This window comes from Cryptotermes secundus, unplaced genomic scaffold (assembly GCF_002891405.2).
Source record: "Cryptotermes secundus unplaced genomic scaffold, Csec_1.0 scaffold197, whole genome shotgun sequence".
In the NCBI taxonomy this organism is placed as follows: Eukaryota; Metazoa; Arthropoda; class Insecta; order Blattodea; family Kalotermitidae; genus Cryptotermes; species Cryptotermes secundus.
The window spans coordinates 366568-384072 of NW_019744107.1; the positions used below are offsets into that span (position 1 = coordinate 366568).

A 17505-nucleotide genomic window follows, 5' to 3' on the forward strand; every position below is an offset into this window, starting at 1 on the left:
AATGAGATGGGTGCCTGCCAGTTTTTCAAAATTGCTGCGCAGTTCGGGTCACATGCTGACATTGTTATACGCTTATCAGCTCAATGCTAAGTCTGGTCCACTCCTTTGTTTTGCTGTAAGTGTCAACTAGTGTGAATGGCAACAGTAAGGACATATTCTTCTTATTCAGCAATGGAGATTTATTTTTAATCTTAATCAAAAATTAAAATATCCACAACAGAAATATTTTCCATCACATCTTTTTCTCGACCATGCAGTCGACCCTGCTCCTGTGTTTCGGCCAATTACACCTTCAGCTTCCATTCACTGCCATCTGCCAAATCTACATAAGGATTCCCGTCCTTCCTCCGTAGATATTTACCCTGAAAATGGCAAATGATGTTACCGAAACGTCAGGAAACCACAATTTAACGCTCCTTGTTCCCGAGGGCCGAAATTACACAACGAATTTCAGCTGCGAAAATCTAAGGACAAAAATGAACTTCATGTCCTGTAATACATCCAGAGTGAATGACGACCTAAGTTTCAACACTTCATTTTCTTCTTCGGACGGCAAATTTAATGATATTATCAGTACGGGACTTTCAACAGAAAAAGAATCTGTTATCCAAATACTTTTCTTTAAAATTTCAAATACATATTCTGGAAGCATTAACTAAAACTTCCCGACAAAGAACCAGAAGTGTGTCACAATTTATTTCAAGTAATTCCCGTTCGTTGATAACATTTTCTGCAAAGTGCTGTAACAAAGTTGGGCGCGTGTAGTAGCCTGGCCGTTACTTTTAACCCATGCCTGCCATAACTGAAGGCTTCTTGAAATTACTGAATATATTTCTCATGTTAAACACATTACTATTGTTTTCCTTGCGGTTTCAAATCAGGTCCATTTATGGCTGAAAAAATATCAGCTGAATATACGAAACAAGCGCTAAAGCAGAACGGTATATTGCTAATGGGTGAACAATTTATTTCCATTTCTTTAATATTGTTCTGGTCCCTGGTTATGTGGAAGGAAAATGGACCTAAGAAGCAAGAAATAAGTGCGTTATTTAAGATAATGCAAAGTAGAATTTCGTTTAATTTTCGGGTATTCTGTTACCGACACTGTTTCAGTCTTGAAGGAAAATGTTTCAAATAAAGCTCCCTATACAGTTTACATCTCATCGCTTTGTATGCAAGTTTTAATCACTACATTCCAACAGAGATCTGAAATGTTAAAAAAAAAATATTTTGACATAACATCCTTTTGTGTTTGAAAGTGCTGAATGAATAATCTGATTCAACTTAACACCAGAAGAGGGCCGCGCCATAGCTCAAGCGGTTAGTCGCTGACTTCCCACCTCGGCGGCCCGGGTTCGATCCCGGGTCTGGTCAAGTAGGATTTGTGGTGGACAAAGTGGCGCTGGTGTAAGTTTTCTCCGAGTACTTCGGTTTCCCCTGCCAATCTTCATTCCACCAATTGCTCCACAATCACCCTCACCCATCATCTGGGGCTGGTACAATAGGCCAGAAGTGGCCGCAGTACAAGGGACTTAGTCCCACCCCACTAGCAATAAAAAAGCACCAGAAAAAGACAATGAATGGCCCGTTGTGGCTTCCTTCTTCATTCATAATGAGAAAAATATTACGAGACATCAAGCTTATCGTCATTTTGGACTAAGACTCAACAATAATTTACACTGTTGTTTCTGCTGCCGTTGGCAACATTCTGCATGTGTGAATTATGATTTTCGAAGATGATGCAATTGAAAAAAAAATACAAACTTAACACTTAAACTTACATGCGTGTAGAAATGTCAGCATGTGTTCCAGACTGGGGAGAACTTATGAAACAATGACATGTACACATGTTCCATTCTGAACATTCACAGCTTATGATAATTGTTACATTTATAATCCCATAAAAAGGTAAAGCTCTCCCTGTAAAAGGCCGTGAAGGTCCTTAGGGTTGTGAGAAGCTGAGGCTCCCATGTTTTCTCTGGACAATCGGCTAACAGATGGCGGTAAGGTTGTTAACCTTACGCGCCGTGCGCCCTTTACCCCCCCCCCCAGCNCAAGAAGATTCCTGGTACTCATTTCTGTTAGAGGCTTAGTCGACCCCAGGGCCATAGTGCGGCTGGAAGGATTAGGCAAACTGAAAAACCACCTCATCAGGGCTCGAACCCGCGGCTTTCCGGCTTTCAGCACAGTGCCTCAACCAACTATGCTACCGCGTGCCCCCTGGAGTCCAGTAAAATATAAGGTCTGCGCCGAATGTCTTGCATTAGAAATGCGACCTTTCAAAACAGTAATCTACACAGTTGAGCTTTAGGAGTTTTACAATGTCAAGAGTTGCGCTAAAATTACTGTATTGGCTATAAACTCGGATAATTAAACGTTCTTTAAAAAAACGAGCACACAAAACGCTTATAAACCTCTGTCATATGTTTGCCCTCACACCGCCCCATTCAATTCAGTAAAAAATGTGGCGACATTTCAAATTGGAACTTTCACTATCAATTCATTTTAATGTGAACATCAATTACAATGGGCGAATTGCTAGCGGCAGTAGGCCCAACTGCCAAGCAATTTCATTAATATATACAATTATTTACAGTGGCGTCTAAATCTAAATTTTGACGCTATTGAAACTACCGGCAGATTACCAATGAGTAACTTTCAACGAAAATTAGCGTGTAAATTCTATACATGAACCTGGTAACCGCATAATAATTACCGAATACAAGCAAGTCATATGTCGGTGCTAACAACCTCAGTGTTTTCAAACCAGACTTTAATCTTAAGCCCCATTTCTTTTTTCCAGTAACATAAGAGGTGAGGCCGCGCTATGGCTCAAGCGGTTAGTCGCTGGCATCCCACCGCGGCGGCCCGGGTTCGATCCCTGGTAAAGTGGGATTTGTGGTGGACAAAGTGACGCCGGGGAGGGTTTTCTCCGAGTACTTCGGTTTCCCCTGTCAATCTTCATTCAACCAATTGCTCCACAATCACCCTCACCTATCATCTGGGGCTGGTACAATAGGCCAGAAGTGGCCGCAGTGCAAGGGACTTAGTCCCACCCCACTAGCAATAAAAAAAACATAACAGGTGTAGAATATGACCAGCCACCTGTACTATTGGCAGGGATATGAATTAATATTGAAAAATCTACATGTTTATATCGGTGATGGATATCGGAAATGAATTCCCCGTACAGATGTATAGGGAAATTACCTGGTGGTATACAAATACTCTCACTTACTCCAAGGCACTGAAGCGAGCTGGTTATTATGAAGAGAAAAATGTATGATATTAATGACCACTACGTTTAATGTAAATAAAGAAAATAACAATGCTTAAAATTGAGGTACTTCAGCACTTTAAAAAACTGAAACCGATAAAATACCTCGGTATCGATATACTCGTACATACCACCGATATCGATACAACAGGTCTCAGAAAACTGAAACTAACGGCCGTGGGGATTCGTTGCGCTGACCACGCGACATCCTCTATCCGCTAAATTTGGCATTAACTTTGCCGACAAGCGGAGGTCGTTCGGTCGGTATAGTTCGTTTACGGACTAAAATGACGGAGTTCGTTTTTGTTTGATATCAATATACGCATCGCCGATATCGATAGGAACCTTAAGCTAGCGTCCCACTTATACTGGAGCATACCTTTGACTAATACTGTCTGACGGGCCTCTTTTATCGCAAAGTCGACTAACTAGAATACGGGTGGGGGGAGGTCTGCGCTACTTCACTGGGCCAGCACTGACGCTCACAGATTTCATGTTCTTATTCGGTACGTTCTGGCTGCGACGTGCTGACACGTTTTTCGAAATGTCTTTATCAATTTGAATTTGGCTACTCAAAGAGCAAAACGTATGCATACTCTCTAAGAACTCGTTCTATTGTAGCTTATATATTTTTCTGTCAAAAATAGTCTTTATTATTTAAAACTAGCATTAATAAGATTATTTAAATTTAAATATGTTTTGGAGAATACTAAAATAACATACTTCCTCTTCGCCGTCCACAGAGGACATATGAGAAGGCTGCGACGGCCCACAGTTGATATACAGACCACGGTGTGAAACTAACAAAATTGCCAACATCAACCTTCTTCCCGCGTATAAGCATCGCAGTTCGGAAGTTCGATCGAAGGGCGGAGTCCCCATGCAGCACTCGTCCCCAGCTACTTCGTCCCCTTTGCAAGTTTGTTAAGGCGGTAATGCTAAACTAACTCCATGGAGAACCCGAGTCCTCCTTGAGACGCCAACAATTGATCAGCTACTCAAGAAACTCCCAGCATATTATGGAATCCGAAGGTTTGCTACCGTATTCATAAAACTACCCGAAACTGGCCTCTATCCTGAGCCAGATGAATCCAGTCCACACCAGAAATCCATTTTCTTTAATATCACTTCTAACATTATCATCCCGAGTACGTCTAGGTCATTCTACTAGTCCTTTTCCTTGAGGTTTCCCTGCCAAAACCCCGTGTGAACTTCTCTCCCATGCGTCAACTTCCTTGACTATCATTTCAATAACTGGCGAAGAGTAAAAGTTGTGAGGCTCCTCATTATGCAATTTTATGTAACCACTTATTATTTTATCCACCTCCGATCCAAACATTCTGCTCAGCACCTGATCTCAAACACCCTAAAACTATTTCCACCCTTAGTAAGGAATATAAAGTTTAGCGCCAACAGGGCACTGTAGGCAAATTACAGTTTTGTACATGTCTACATTTACGTTTTCAGATAGCAGGTGGGAGACAAACATTCTGAACTCAACAACAGTAAATATTCCCTGAATTTATTCTGCAAAGGCCAAACAACTTGTCTATTTCGTATTATCCATCGACGATGCCTATATTTAAGGTAAAAAAGATAAAACAATCCCTGTAACAAGCCGTGAAGGCCCGAAGGGTTGTGAGATGTTGACGCTCTCACATTTTCTCTAAACAATCGGCTAACAGATGGCGGTATGGTCAGCCTTATGCGTCGGCCTCCTATTCAGCCAGGAAGTTTCCTGGTTCTCATTCTGTTAGAGCCTGTGTCGACCCCAGGGTCATAGTGCGGCTGGAAGAATTAGGTAATTTGAAAGAAATCCACCTAATCGGGACTCGAACCCGCGACTTTCCAGCTTGTAGCATAGTGCCTCAACCAACTACGCTACTGCGTACCCTCCTACATTTAAAGTATGTAAGTAAGACTCGTGTATGTAGCTCCTGCTTTAACATTCAAAGCCGCTGCATGCTGCCAACAGTGGGTGTTGCGTGTTTCGCATGATCCTGAGAATGTTGACTCTTGCTCAGTCTGTTGGATGTCAGTCGCAACATGACTCTTACTCTGATTTTGTGTTCCACGGGGTTAAATCTCCATCACAAACATGGCAGTCAGTTCATTATTTCTCGTTTCGTCTAACACCAATGAATTTTAATTCCACATTACATGAACATGATGTCTCCATCTACGTCAGAAACCTTTAGTACTCAATTCTTCCAATGCTTGGGAAGGATAAGAGAACAAGTTTAATGCTTATAGTGTTACCTGCTACCCATGAGAGCATCTCTCACTGCTTGGTTTCAGACGGTTGAGACATGTTAAAATATTTCTCGTACATACAAATTAGTTTATAATTCTCCAAGTAGCGTCATTTCCGTTGGGTTCTGTTTATTAATTGGTATTACAACACTGAAAGAAAAGTGGGTAAAAAATTGTGGTAGGCAATTTTATGGGGCGTCAGGTACGGTAAGCATTTTCCAGTCGACACAACCGCGCACGGCCTTGGATCGTTGTTCTGCGCACGAATTATTTATAGCAGTTCCGGAAACTGGTCTATGCACCTCCTGCATGCGGCTCCACATTTTAATATTTTGTTTTGTGGTGAAAAGTGGTAAGAAATACTCAGGAGAGGCTTGTCAGGCGACCAACAGAACTGATGACCATTTCCAGGAATCCTACTCACGAGAACACCCGGTGCTACACGGAAAGGAGTTTGAATGGAACCGGCTAGGACGGCCCATAGGGGGTCCAACGAAAAACAGCTTCTGCGGGCCCTTCATATTTTGTACATGTGAAAAACATTTAATTTCAAAGGCACCAAGTTATAAGCCCAATTTTCATGCGGATACGTGCGTACAGTACTTTCCGTCTATTGCTTATGTATGTCAGCAGAAATATAAAGACTTCAGTAATTAACACTACCATCTGGCCTCAATCGAGAATATGTACGCAGCTGGAGTATATTGTCATACAAAACGTCATGAATTCTTCATACTTCACTTTTTAGTTTTCACCCACTGTTAATTACAGACCGTCAAAAGCTATATCAAAAAACTCAGTGGTTTGAGTCCGCAATCGAACTATACCGACCTAGCGATTGCCGTTTTCGGCGAAGTTAGTGCCAACTTTAGAGGACAGAGGGTGTGTCCCGTGGTCAGCGCAACGAATCCCCAAGGCCGTTAATTTCGGTTTTCTAGACCGGAGCCGCTATTTCCTTGAAACAGCTCCTCAATTATCCTCACGAGGCTGATTGGACCCCGTTCCAGACCCACTCCTTCTCAGAAAATCTGGTAGCGTTGGGAATCGAACCCGAACCACTGGATCTGTAGCCAAGAACTTTGGCCACTAGTCCACAGAGGAGGTCTCCAAAAGCTATATCAGCATGTATTATACGCGTAAAAATTATAAATGAAATTCAGAACTAATATGATCGAAAATGAAAAGAATAATTTAAAATAAGAATATAATTAAACACGTTTTGTTCTGGCTGTACTTTATTATCTAAGGTAGAACGAACCAATTCTTAACTGATGAATACTAGAGTTCTGTTTAATAATTTATTTTGTTGCCTGAGAAAAGTTCCCGCTGTACTATATGCCATGAGCTATCGGTTATTGAAATAATTCCGTTGCTTCATGAGCAACAATATCATGCCTTCCTTCTGCAGTATCATGTAGTGGCCGCAGTTTTCCGAAGCTTGCGGTAATTGCGACGTATTAACAAAGAATAATGACGGAAACACAGAAAGCTGGACTAGTAGGGATTCAAATTCTGCATGCATAGTTCAGCAATCGGAATTCACGTGACGCATACGGTTTTGCTACCATCAGAGCTAGGCCGTCGTGTCATGTAACTGAATTATGGATTTCTGTTAACGAAAAACTGGCCGCCAAGCGCAAGACACTCACCTCCATTTATCATCTGCCCCTCCTGCAGTTGGATGGCGACTCCGAAACCCCCGATTTTGACAGGCGCCGAGTTCTCCTTCGTCGCCAGAAGAACACAATGCGGTTTGATATCTCGATGAATTATGTCATTTTCATGACAGTAACGAAGAGCTTCCAATATCTGCCGCATGTAGTGGCTGCAAGAAACAAATACAAACAAAATCCAATAGACGCCATTGAAATATTATAATAAAAAGTAATTAAAAAATAAGGATTTTAATCTCGTAGATAAAACTGATATTATATTAAATATGGAATGAAAACAAAGAAGTTCATATAAGTTCGCTGCTTAGCAGCGACCTAATAAACAGCAGCGGTTTTTAGGTAACGCCTTCAACATACAAGCAAGCAATAATAGATGAACGGTGTTTTCTGTGGCAGTCTCTTGGCAACAGCTCGGTAAACACGTCCCTGCGCCAAAAGACACGTAACAACAGAAGAACGGTGTTTTCTATGTGGTCCGTACCGAGAGGATATAACCAGGGCAGTTGGAGCAATGAATTGAGTTCTGCACGGGGGGCTGTGAAGAAAGGACCTGAGCACGTGAAGCTGAATAATCTCCATTGTTAGAGGCCGCTGCTAGAGAACGGCTGAAGACACAGCAGGCTGGAAAAGGCTTAGCGGGTACTGTGGCGATTAGTGAATTGTGGAGTTTGGCGGTGGCGCTGTAATTATTTCTATTTTGCGAGTCGTGTGTATAAGTGGTCAATAAATCCATTCACCAATCCAAACCCCATCTACAGACACAACCCTACACGTGGTAATATTATTCTTTACTTTGCTTCTGTTGAAAATGGAATGGAATTTCATCCACGTTTCGCTCAGGGCTATTGAAGCATGTGATCCTCTGGTGTAGAAATAATGGATGGATTATTATTAAAAAAATTCATTGTCTAATACAAGAAGTCTGAAATGTACGAACCCTGATGTGGGGATTAGACCCATATCACTAACAGGTAAGCTTAAAGAACGAAAATAGCATACAATTCGGGTTATAGTCTCTCGGGTTATGGCACCGCTACTCTGGTAACTACATCGTAGTTAAGAACGTCCCAAGAGTACGAACTACTGCCTCTTCGTCTACCTTGAAGTTGGAAGAAGGTTCCTCCGAAACGCCAGGAACCACCTACCACACAACATGGTCATAATCCAGACTATCTCAATCTAAACTTTTACTAGTTGTGAAAATCTGAATGTTCACATCGGAACGCGAGTCCTTACTAATCGATGTTAGCGGCGGCATAATTTGGAAAAACTGACAACCTCAGTCCCCAGGTAGATTTCGCTCACTAAAAGCAGATCAACGGTTGGCCGTTAGAGAGAGAAACAGACCTGGCTGCGGTTTAGTAACTGAGCTTATTCAGTACCCTATGCATACAAAAGAAATGGAAGACCGCCGCATCCCCAATTCCTTTCAAATATAATCCAACAGAACAAAAAGGCATCCAGGAAGACAATAGAAGAGATGAAAAAACGTTACCAATATAATCAGTAGTTTAAAATATTTCTATGACCACACACCGGGCTTTAAAGAAAGCTTGAATTAAACAATATTTTCTGCATTTTAATCCAGAGGAGATAATGAAATCACACTCCATACGGGTAATGAAGATGATGAGGGTAGAGTAAAACCAGAACTTTAAGTGACGGGCTTGTAAACTTTGATGTTTACTTTGTGACATACAATGACACAGATTATACAGCGTCCAATGACATGATGATTAATGAATATGCATCGGAAAGGAACTGGATGAAACTATCGTGGCATAATTTTGGTACTATCCTGAAACTTTCATGGAGGGGCTAGGGAAATTCCAGAAAAAACCAATCAAGATAGTAGGTATCCTGACCGAGAATTCAACCGCGGGTCTTCCCACCATGAACCAAAAGTCCTAATTACTTGACCGAGACCTTTGGTTACGTATATCAAATATACCCCAGACAATGGAAGTGCCCTCACAGGCCTAATATGAGGGCTATTTTGAAAATAACTTCAGGTGAGCTGTTACAAAAACATACGTACATACATCAGCTACTTCACAACATAGTCGCCGCTGTATTGAGGCGCTTGTCGCATCGAGGAATAGGTTTTTGTGTGCTTGTATCAAAGAAGTTTACCGCCTGTGAGCTCAGCCACGTTTCGACACCTTCCAACAACTCCTCGTTAGTGTTGAAGAGCACTTAACGCAGCCAATTCTTCAGATAGGTAAACAGATGGTAGTGCTCGGAGCGAGATCAGGGCTATAAGGAGGGTGGTCAAACAACTCCCAGTTGAAATGCTCCAGCAGCGCGGGAGGCCGTGCAGATGTACTCGTACGCGGACGCGCACTGTCATGGAGGAGCACTACACATGATGTCATCAATCCACGCCTTTTGTTCTGAATGGCCGGTCCTATACAGTTTTCTTTAGTGTTTCGCAATACACTTCTGGCGTTATTGTGGTCCCTTGTTGCATAAATTCCACCACTGGCACACCTTTCCTGTCCCAGAAAATAGCCTCCATTAGCTTTCTTACGGGTAGGAGCTCATTTAAACTTTTTCGGTTTGTTTTGTGAATGTGCTGTATGTGCCGTAACCGTGCATAATTCACAAGGGATTTCCGCAGCATTCATATTGATAGCGAGAAGAAAGTGGATAACAGACGAATTTCGCAGCTGACGTAACTATCAATCACAGGACACATAATAACTCACCCTGTAGAGACAAGAACAAACACTAGGTGACCAGTTATCTGATTGTTTCCAAGGCCGTGAGCCATGTGACGCTATTTCGCATGCGCAAGCTCTCCCGCACTCCTACATTGACAACATTAGTGGTCTAAAATAAACGTAGGTTACCTTCCGAATAGTCGTCGCATTACTATAACCAATTAATTACAGTCATAATCGTTAAAGGGTCGTCTGACCTAACGTATCTGTGGTAACATGAAAATCAAGTGTGGTCCGCTACGAACTGGGTATAATGCCTTCTGAAGACCTAGAAAACCAGCAGAGCCCTGGCAGGAGACAATCGCTGTATCCCTGAAAATTCGCATCGTACAACCACATGATAGAATTGCACGACTGACTTGCTGGAAATTGAGGCTCTTCAATGTAGTATGGAATTCCTATTCCGTAGCTCTACACTCAGTTCACTGTTTGGGTGGAGAAAGGAGGGAGCCCGTAGTGACTCGGAGATGTGCCCACAACCGATGCAACAGACTGATCCAGAATATGATCTCCAGAAGATAGTGCATGCCTTAGACCGCTCGGCTACCGTGACCGCCTCGGGAAGATTCTTACATCTGCCAAGATCAAGGTTAATATGACTATATTTGCACACTACTCAGATTGACAGAGAAGAGAGACATTTTAGTAGTGCGGGCAATGTGCACACTTTACTTAAAATTATAATTGGTCAAGTGTAAGGGTCAGCAACTTTTTCTTCCAAGAACCTCTTCGATATGCACGGACACCTTATCATTAACTCCGCAACGAAAACAGTTTCCTTCTAGCAGGTTCGTGTAGCGGCTGGTAGAGGCTTTCCTGAATAAGGTTTATAATATGTTCGTCTCGTTCCATCCGGGTAAATGCCAGAAGAGTGGCTAGATTAGGGCACTGCGCATTCTTCTAAATTCATTATTCACCAATCATCCTACCTTTCGATACTATAGGCTATACTCTTTACACTGACTGCGTCGTAAAATAAATCTCAACAAAATGTAAACGGTTTCCAATTCGTCTCGCACTTACCACCGAGAGGGCAGAGATCAAATCCCGGCAGAGTCAAGAATTTTCTCTTTAACATGTCGTCCAGACCAGCACTGGGGTTCACCCAACTTCCTATCCAATGGGTACCGCAGGCTCTTTCCCCAGGGGTAAGGCAGCCAGGGCGTCAAGCTGACCACTCACATCCAGCTAGCGCCGAAGTCAAGAAAATATGGATCTATACATCCACTCCACATGAGCCTTCACGGTGTAGTGCTTAACTAGTTAAGCAAAGGTACAACTTTGCCTTTACTTAGCACTTACCTTAATAATGGATAAACAGCAGTAAATTTAGATGTTCCTGACTAGATGTACTCAGCTATAGGCATATTGCTTTCAGATCCTGCACTACCGTAGATGAAGTGCTTTTCCTCGAATTTGGGTAGGCTCACTTTGAAGACCGTGAAGGAGTGTATATAAATAACATAGTTTACAGAAGGTATTATGTTAAAAGCACTTCAACACTGCAGCTTCTGCTGTCAAAACTCGTTAGTAACATAATGATGTAAAGTAGAAATGACAGTCGATACCGCTAAATCGATATGATAAGGTATTGAGGAGGAAATATTCGGTGTACATCGTATATGTATTCATTTATGCTTTATTTAATGATATGTCAGCAGCTCGAAAATGAACACAAGGCCTCGGACCTGGATGGATTCCTTGGATAAACGACCTAAGCTAAAGAAAATGGGTATGACATTTCGCACTTGGAATCCTCGAAGATTCTATAGGGCAGGTTCGCTCAGGGCAAGAAAAGTAAAGCTATCCCTGTACCAGGCCGTGAAGGCCCATAGTGTTTTGAGACGTTGAGGGTCCCACATTATCTAGACAATCGACTCACAGATGACGGTAAGGTTGTCAGCGTTCTTTAGCTTCCATGGGATGTGGGAGCAGACGACCGACCAGAGTGCCTCTGTTAACACCACGACACCGGACATAGCGCCTCACCTGGGCTTGTGACGTCGCTAATTGGACCCTGGAGGATTCGCAACATGTGGCGTGGTCCGATGAGTCAAGGTACCAGTTGTTTTGGGCGGATGGTAGGGTTCGGGTTTGGCGCAGACCCCATGAGGCCATGGACCCGAGTTGTCAACAAGGCACCGTGCAGGCTGGTGCTGGTTCCATACTGGTGTGTGGTGTGTTCACGTGGCATGAGTTGGGTCCGCTCGTCCACCTAAACACGTCATTGCCCCTTGACCGCTACATTACACTGCTTGGTGACAATTTGCAGCCCTTCATGGACTTCATGTACCCCCACAACGATGGGATATTCCAGCAGGACAATGCACCGTGTCATCGGGCCGGAGTTGTCCAGAATTTGTTCGAGGAGCATTCTGGAGAGTTCCGACGAATGGTGTGGCCACCACGTTCGCCCGACATGAACCCAATCGAGCATTTATGGGACGTGGTGGAGAGGTTCATTCACACCCAAAATCCCGCACCTACAAATACCAGGAATCTGTGGGCGGCTATCCAGACGGCATGGCTCAACATCTCTCCAGAGGTCTTCCGTCCATTGTGGAATCGATGCCACGTCAAGCCGCTGCACTTCGCCGGGCTAGAGGGGGTCCTACACGATACTAGGTACCTATCCCATGACTTTGGCACTTCAGTGTAAATGAATATAATGTTTAAGACTGAATTTAATTAAATACTTGTGCAATTTTAAGAGTCTTAACATGCAGAACGATTCGATATGAATATAAATGTGCAAGACGTTGATACTGATTTCCATATAAACCAATACTCCTAATGTAAAAGGAGTTTACGTATAACAGGAATCCAGACTATCAGCAGTTTCTTCCATAATGACTCATCCCATTCGCACTTTCACCAGTCGCATTAACTTTCATGACACCGCACTTGACTGTACTTTGCTTGAGGCGAATCCAAAGCTTAGTGTTCGTCCCCCCCCCCCCACGGTACAATTTCTTTTCCCTTGGTACTGCAGCCCTAGTGGGCCTAGGCCTACCTCCATGAACTTCTCCGTTCACTTCGGTTTTTCTAGATCTTACACATTCGGTAGAACTCCTTGGGCGGGTGATCAGCTCGTACACAAACACATAAAAACGCACACAAACATCCATGCCCTGAGTGGGATTCGAACCCACGATCCCGGCTTCCTAGGGAGCGAAGACAGTGCATGACTTAGAACGCTCGGCTACCGTGACCGGCCCCCGGTCCAATTACCCTTACCGAAATCTGAAGGTCGATGCTACTGATGATAAACAGGGTAATTCTGGCAGCGTCTGCCAAACTTCGAGGGTACATTAATCAGTCTGGTTGAGTAAACACTTCTTAATAGCGCCGGTCTAATTCGGAAAGTTTAAGCTGTCACAGCACTTCGAAAGTACGATTACAGACATCAGTTTCGGCCGCATTTATTTATTTAATTGTAGTTTACTTAACGGCACCGCCATAAACTCAGACTCTCCTGTGTCAGATGTTTTGATGATAGCGAACAGTGAAATGGAAAAGATGTAGAAGGATATGCCTTAAATTAGCCTACTACCCCAGGAGGCTAATTTAAGGCATTAAAAGCGTAATTTCACTGGAGGAACTACGGAAATAAGAAATACTTGAGTCGGAAAAGTTGTATTGAGGCCTAGATACCAACTGCGCACCTCTCCAATGCAAGTCAAAAAAGCTTAACCTTCAGCCAACTCCTCAGACATCCGACTGGAGTTAATTCATAATACGAGTATAAAAAATGTTCCAAGATGCTCACCTGTGACCTGAAATCACATTTGTGCAGGACATTTTATTGAAGTTAACAGAGTATTCAAATGTGCGTTCAAGTCACGGGTGAACATTTTAAACAGTTTCTTATAATATGATTCGTTCCTAAATATTTTAGTTTTTCTAGCAATGTAAACGCTCAGGGCCCACCGGCGAAAAGATGATCCGGCCATCGTCCTACGGCGGTAGCACTCATAAACTGGCCAACTCTGAACTTTCTAACTTGAAAGAGAAGCGTTAAAAATTAAGTTCCGTGTCTTATTCGCACTTCGCATTCAAATCAAGTGGCGCCTACAGTGGCGTTCTCGCGAGCCCGTTGCAACCGATTCGGAGTGGACGTTACATTACTATTTTTTTATACATACTGAATCATTGCGAAATTCTTCATTAAAATCCTCATTTCTCGTACGTTAATGAATTACTTTGAAAGCAAACGTCCCGACTCCTTGAACTTTCGAAATTGACTCGTTTCAATAATACATTATGCTCAGAATAATTTTGTTAATGTACATATCTAGTTTGGCACAATCCTCCTGCATCATCCTGCATATCTACGTACGACCTCCACATAAGCTTTCTTCAACAATAGAAGCATGTATCTTCCCACTATCCAATAACAGAGACTGATAAAAAAAAGTTCAATTTCAAAATAAACCTCAGCTCTTCGTACAAACGCAAGTGGAACATTAGGGATTTGGGTTTCACCCGCACAACCGGAAACGTAACACTGTCACAGTGCGGCAGCACTATTTTCTTTTAACGCTCGAGGGTTTCGTGGTAGTTATATTTCGTAATCTAGCTCTCTGGATTGTGACAGAGCACAGCGTGATACGTGGGAAGGAATGTTTTGGAGAAAATACTGCCTGTCTTCAGGGTAGGTTTGTCAGCTTAAACTTTCCATAAGAAGAGCTCTGTGAAATATACACAGACAGACGTTCCTGCAATAAAGATACGAGCCTATGTAGTCCTACGGAGTCATAAATCAGACATGCACAATATGTACTTCCGTTTCCTGGAGTAAAATATTTCTAACTTCAATTTATCGACAAAAACATTTCACCTGAATTCTATGTTTTTCTAGACAAACTGGTATTGAGCATGTAAATAAACGGGTTAAAATTGACTCGCCTATTTTCTACTCTTTATTTCCCTTCTTCCTCACATTCTTTCTATTTTTACTTCGTCTTCTGTTCCTTTGTTTTATTTCTATTTTCCGTATCTCTTCCTTGATTTTCTCCATATTTTCTCTGTCGTATTCTCTTTAGCAGCGTTGAAATCAGGTGTTTATCCCTTAGGTTCGTTGTCTACTAATTTCACCATTCGTTATGTCTCATTTATTTATGGTTTAATTAAGGACGCTGTTGGTATCTTAGATTACATAGAGTCGAATTTTGTGATTACTGAACAATCAATTGGAAAGGGTGTGGAAAGAAGCCTTCCTGGGTTATTTTGATGTAGTACTCCAGCGCTACTACTGATGAGATCTTTCGCATTCTTCACGTAACTGGAGGGGGGGGGGGAAGGAGCACATCAGCTATACGTAGATTTCAAATAATCCTGTGATTCGGTTAGGAGGGAAGTATTGTACAATATTCTGATAGAGTTTCAGGTACCCATGAAACTAGTTAGGTTGATTGAAGTGTGTTTGAACGAAACGTATAGTGAAGTCCGTATAAGTATACATTTGTCTGATAAATTTCCTATCCAGAATGGTCTAAAACAAGGAGATGCTTTATCGCCACTCCTTTTCAGCTTTGCATTATAATACACCAGTAGGAAGGTCCAGAAAAACCAGGTGGGACTCAAATTAAATGGGACATATCAGCTGATGGTCTATGCTGATGATGTGACTCTGCTAGGTGATAATATAGATAAATAAAGAAAAACAAACAGACTTTAACTGACACTAGTAATGAGGTTGGTCTAGAAGTAAACACAGAGAAAACAAAGTACATGTTGCTGTCTCGTCGTCAGAATACACGGCAAAATCATTACATAAAGATGTAGCACAGTCCAAATATTTTGGAACGATAGTAACAAATCAAAACTTGATTCAAGAGCAAATTAAGAGGAGATTGAATACGGGTAGTTGTTGCTACAATTCAGTCGACAACCTTTTGTCTTCTTGTCTGCTGTCCAAAAACACAGAAATTGGAATATATCAAAGTAAAACTTTGCCTGTGGTTCCGTATGAGTGTGAAACTTCGTCTCACACAAAGGGAGGAGCATAGACAGAGGGTGTTTGAGAACAAGGTGCTGAAGAGAATATTTGGACCAAAGATAGATCAAGTGAGAGGAGGATGGAGAAAACTGCATAATGAGGAACTTCATAACTTATACACTTAACCAAATACAATTAGAAAAATCAAGTCAAGGAGGATGAGATGGACAGGACCTGTAGCGCGAATGGGTAAGAAGAATGCAGAAGCCAGAAGGAAAGAGACCATTAGGAAGACCAAGACATAGGTGGGCGAACAATATTAAAATGTAGCGTAGAGAGGCAGAATGAGGTGTTATGCGCTGGATCGATCTGGCTCAGGATAGGGACCAGTGGAGGGCTCTTGTGAACACGGTAATGAACCTTCGGGTTCCATAAAATATTTGGAAGTTCTTGAGTAGCTGCATAATTGGTGGTTCCTCAAGAAGGGCTCAGCTCCATGAAGTTAGTCAAGTTACTATTCCAGAACTTGCCTGAAGGGGCTATGAAACTTGTCTATAATGCATTCACTCTTCTCTAAAAAGACGTCTAAATTAATTTTCGTCCACTGCTCGACAGAACAGGATCGAATTCTAGCGCCAAGGAGAAGGTCCGCTGGGGGCTATATTCTTTCACAGACCTGACTGTGCATTCCTCTGGTCGTATCCATCGCAGTATTTTGATTCACACTGGTATCTCCTCCATTTGCCTCGACGAAGGAGGAAATGAGATATAAATCTCATTACCTGTCTCCAGCACTGTGCTCCTTTCTTTCCGTGTTTCTTAATCACTTCCTCCTTAAGCATACTGAGAAGTTTTACAAAATGGCAGAAAAACCTTCAACATTCACACTGACAGGGAACTGACTTAAGTTATTTGCGTATCTCTCGTGTGGTTCAACTTATTTTGTTTCGTCTATTTCCTTACAGTTTATTTGACAACGCCGCCATCAGATCAGATTGTATAGCGTTAAATTGTAGAACATAATGAAAGGAAGTGATCGTGGCCTAGTTTGAGGTACTATCCTAGCATTTGCCTGCAGAGACAGAGGACAGCCATGAGAAACATATGTCGGGGTCTGGCCCGAGATGAGGCCGGGACGTGCCGAATACGAAATAAGGACTGCCACAGGCACGGTCGCAACGTCCGCGCACGTGGTTGATCCTATGGCTCCAAGCGATGGAATAATTATGCAGGATATAAGAATGTCACTTGGGATTCCTGTCAGCGTATGTTAGAGGAAATGCAGTTCTGTCACAACTAAACTAACTTCCTGTATGTAGCGGGTTATTTCGTTATGCTTTCAGTATCTCACTCCATACAGCGTCGAAATTTGGTTTTGCAGTGAATGGTGAATTGGAAAGGATTTGTAAAAGCGGTCGAGGCCTAACAAGGTATTATCCCGACACTTTCCTGGAGCGACTGACAAAATCCACGTAAAAATCTGTCAGGATGGCCAGTGTCCCGGCCGAGGTATTAACTGAGGGCCTCTTGACTACAAGTCTAGAGCATTGCCGTTAGAGTAATCGGCTCAGTTCTCGGACTGCAACCAGCAAAGTACCACCTCAGGAATGAAGCCCCAAACTTACACGCCTAAAGACC

At 42.5% G+C, this 17505-nt stretch overlaps 1 protein-coding gene across 2 annotated transcripts in view; it reads right to left on the reverse strand.

Annotated features, from left to right (window-relative positions):
• Nucleotides 1-17505, reverse strand: part of LOC111874372 (peripheral plasma membrane protein CASK) — a 220282-nt gene that overhangs the window by 36340 nt on the left and 166437 nt on the right. For both annotated transcript variants that reach the window (XM_033755435.1, XM_023869822.2), the window contains exon 5: nt 7180-7355. In XM_033755435.1, the coding sequence (XP_033611326.1) occupies nt 7180-7355 (176 nt within the window). The remainder of the gene's footprint in view (nt 1-7179; nt 7356-17505) is intronic.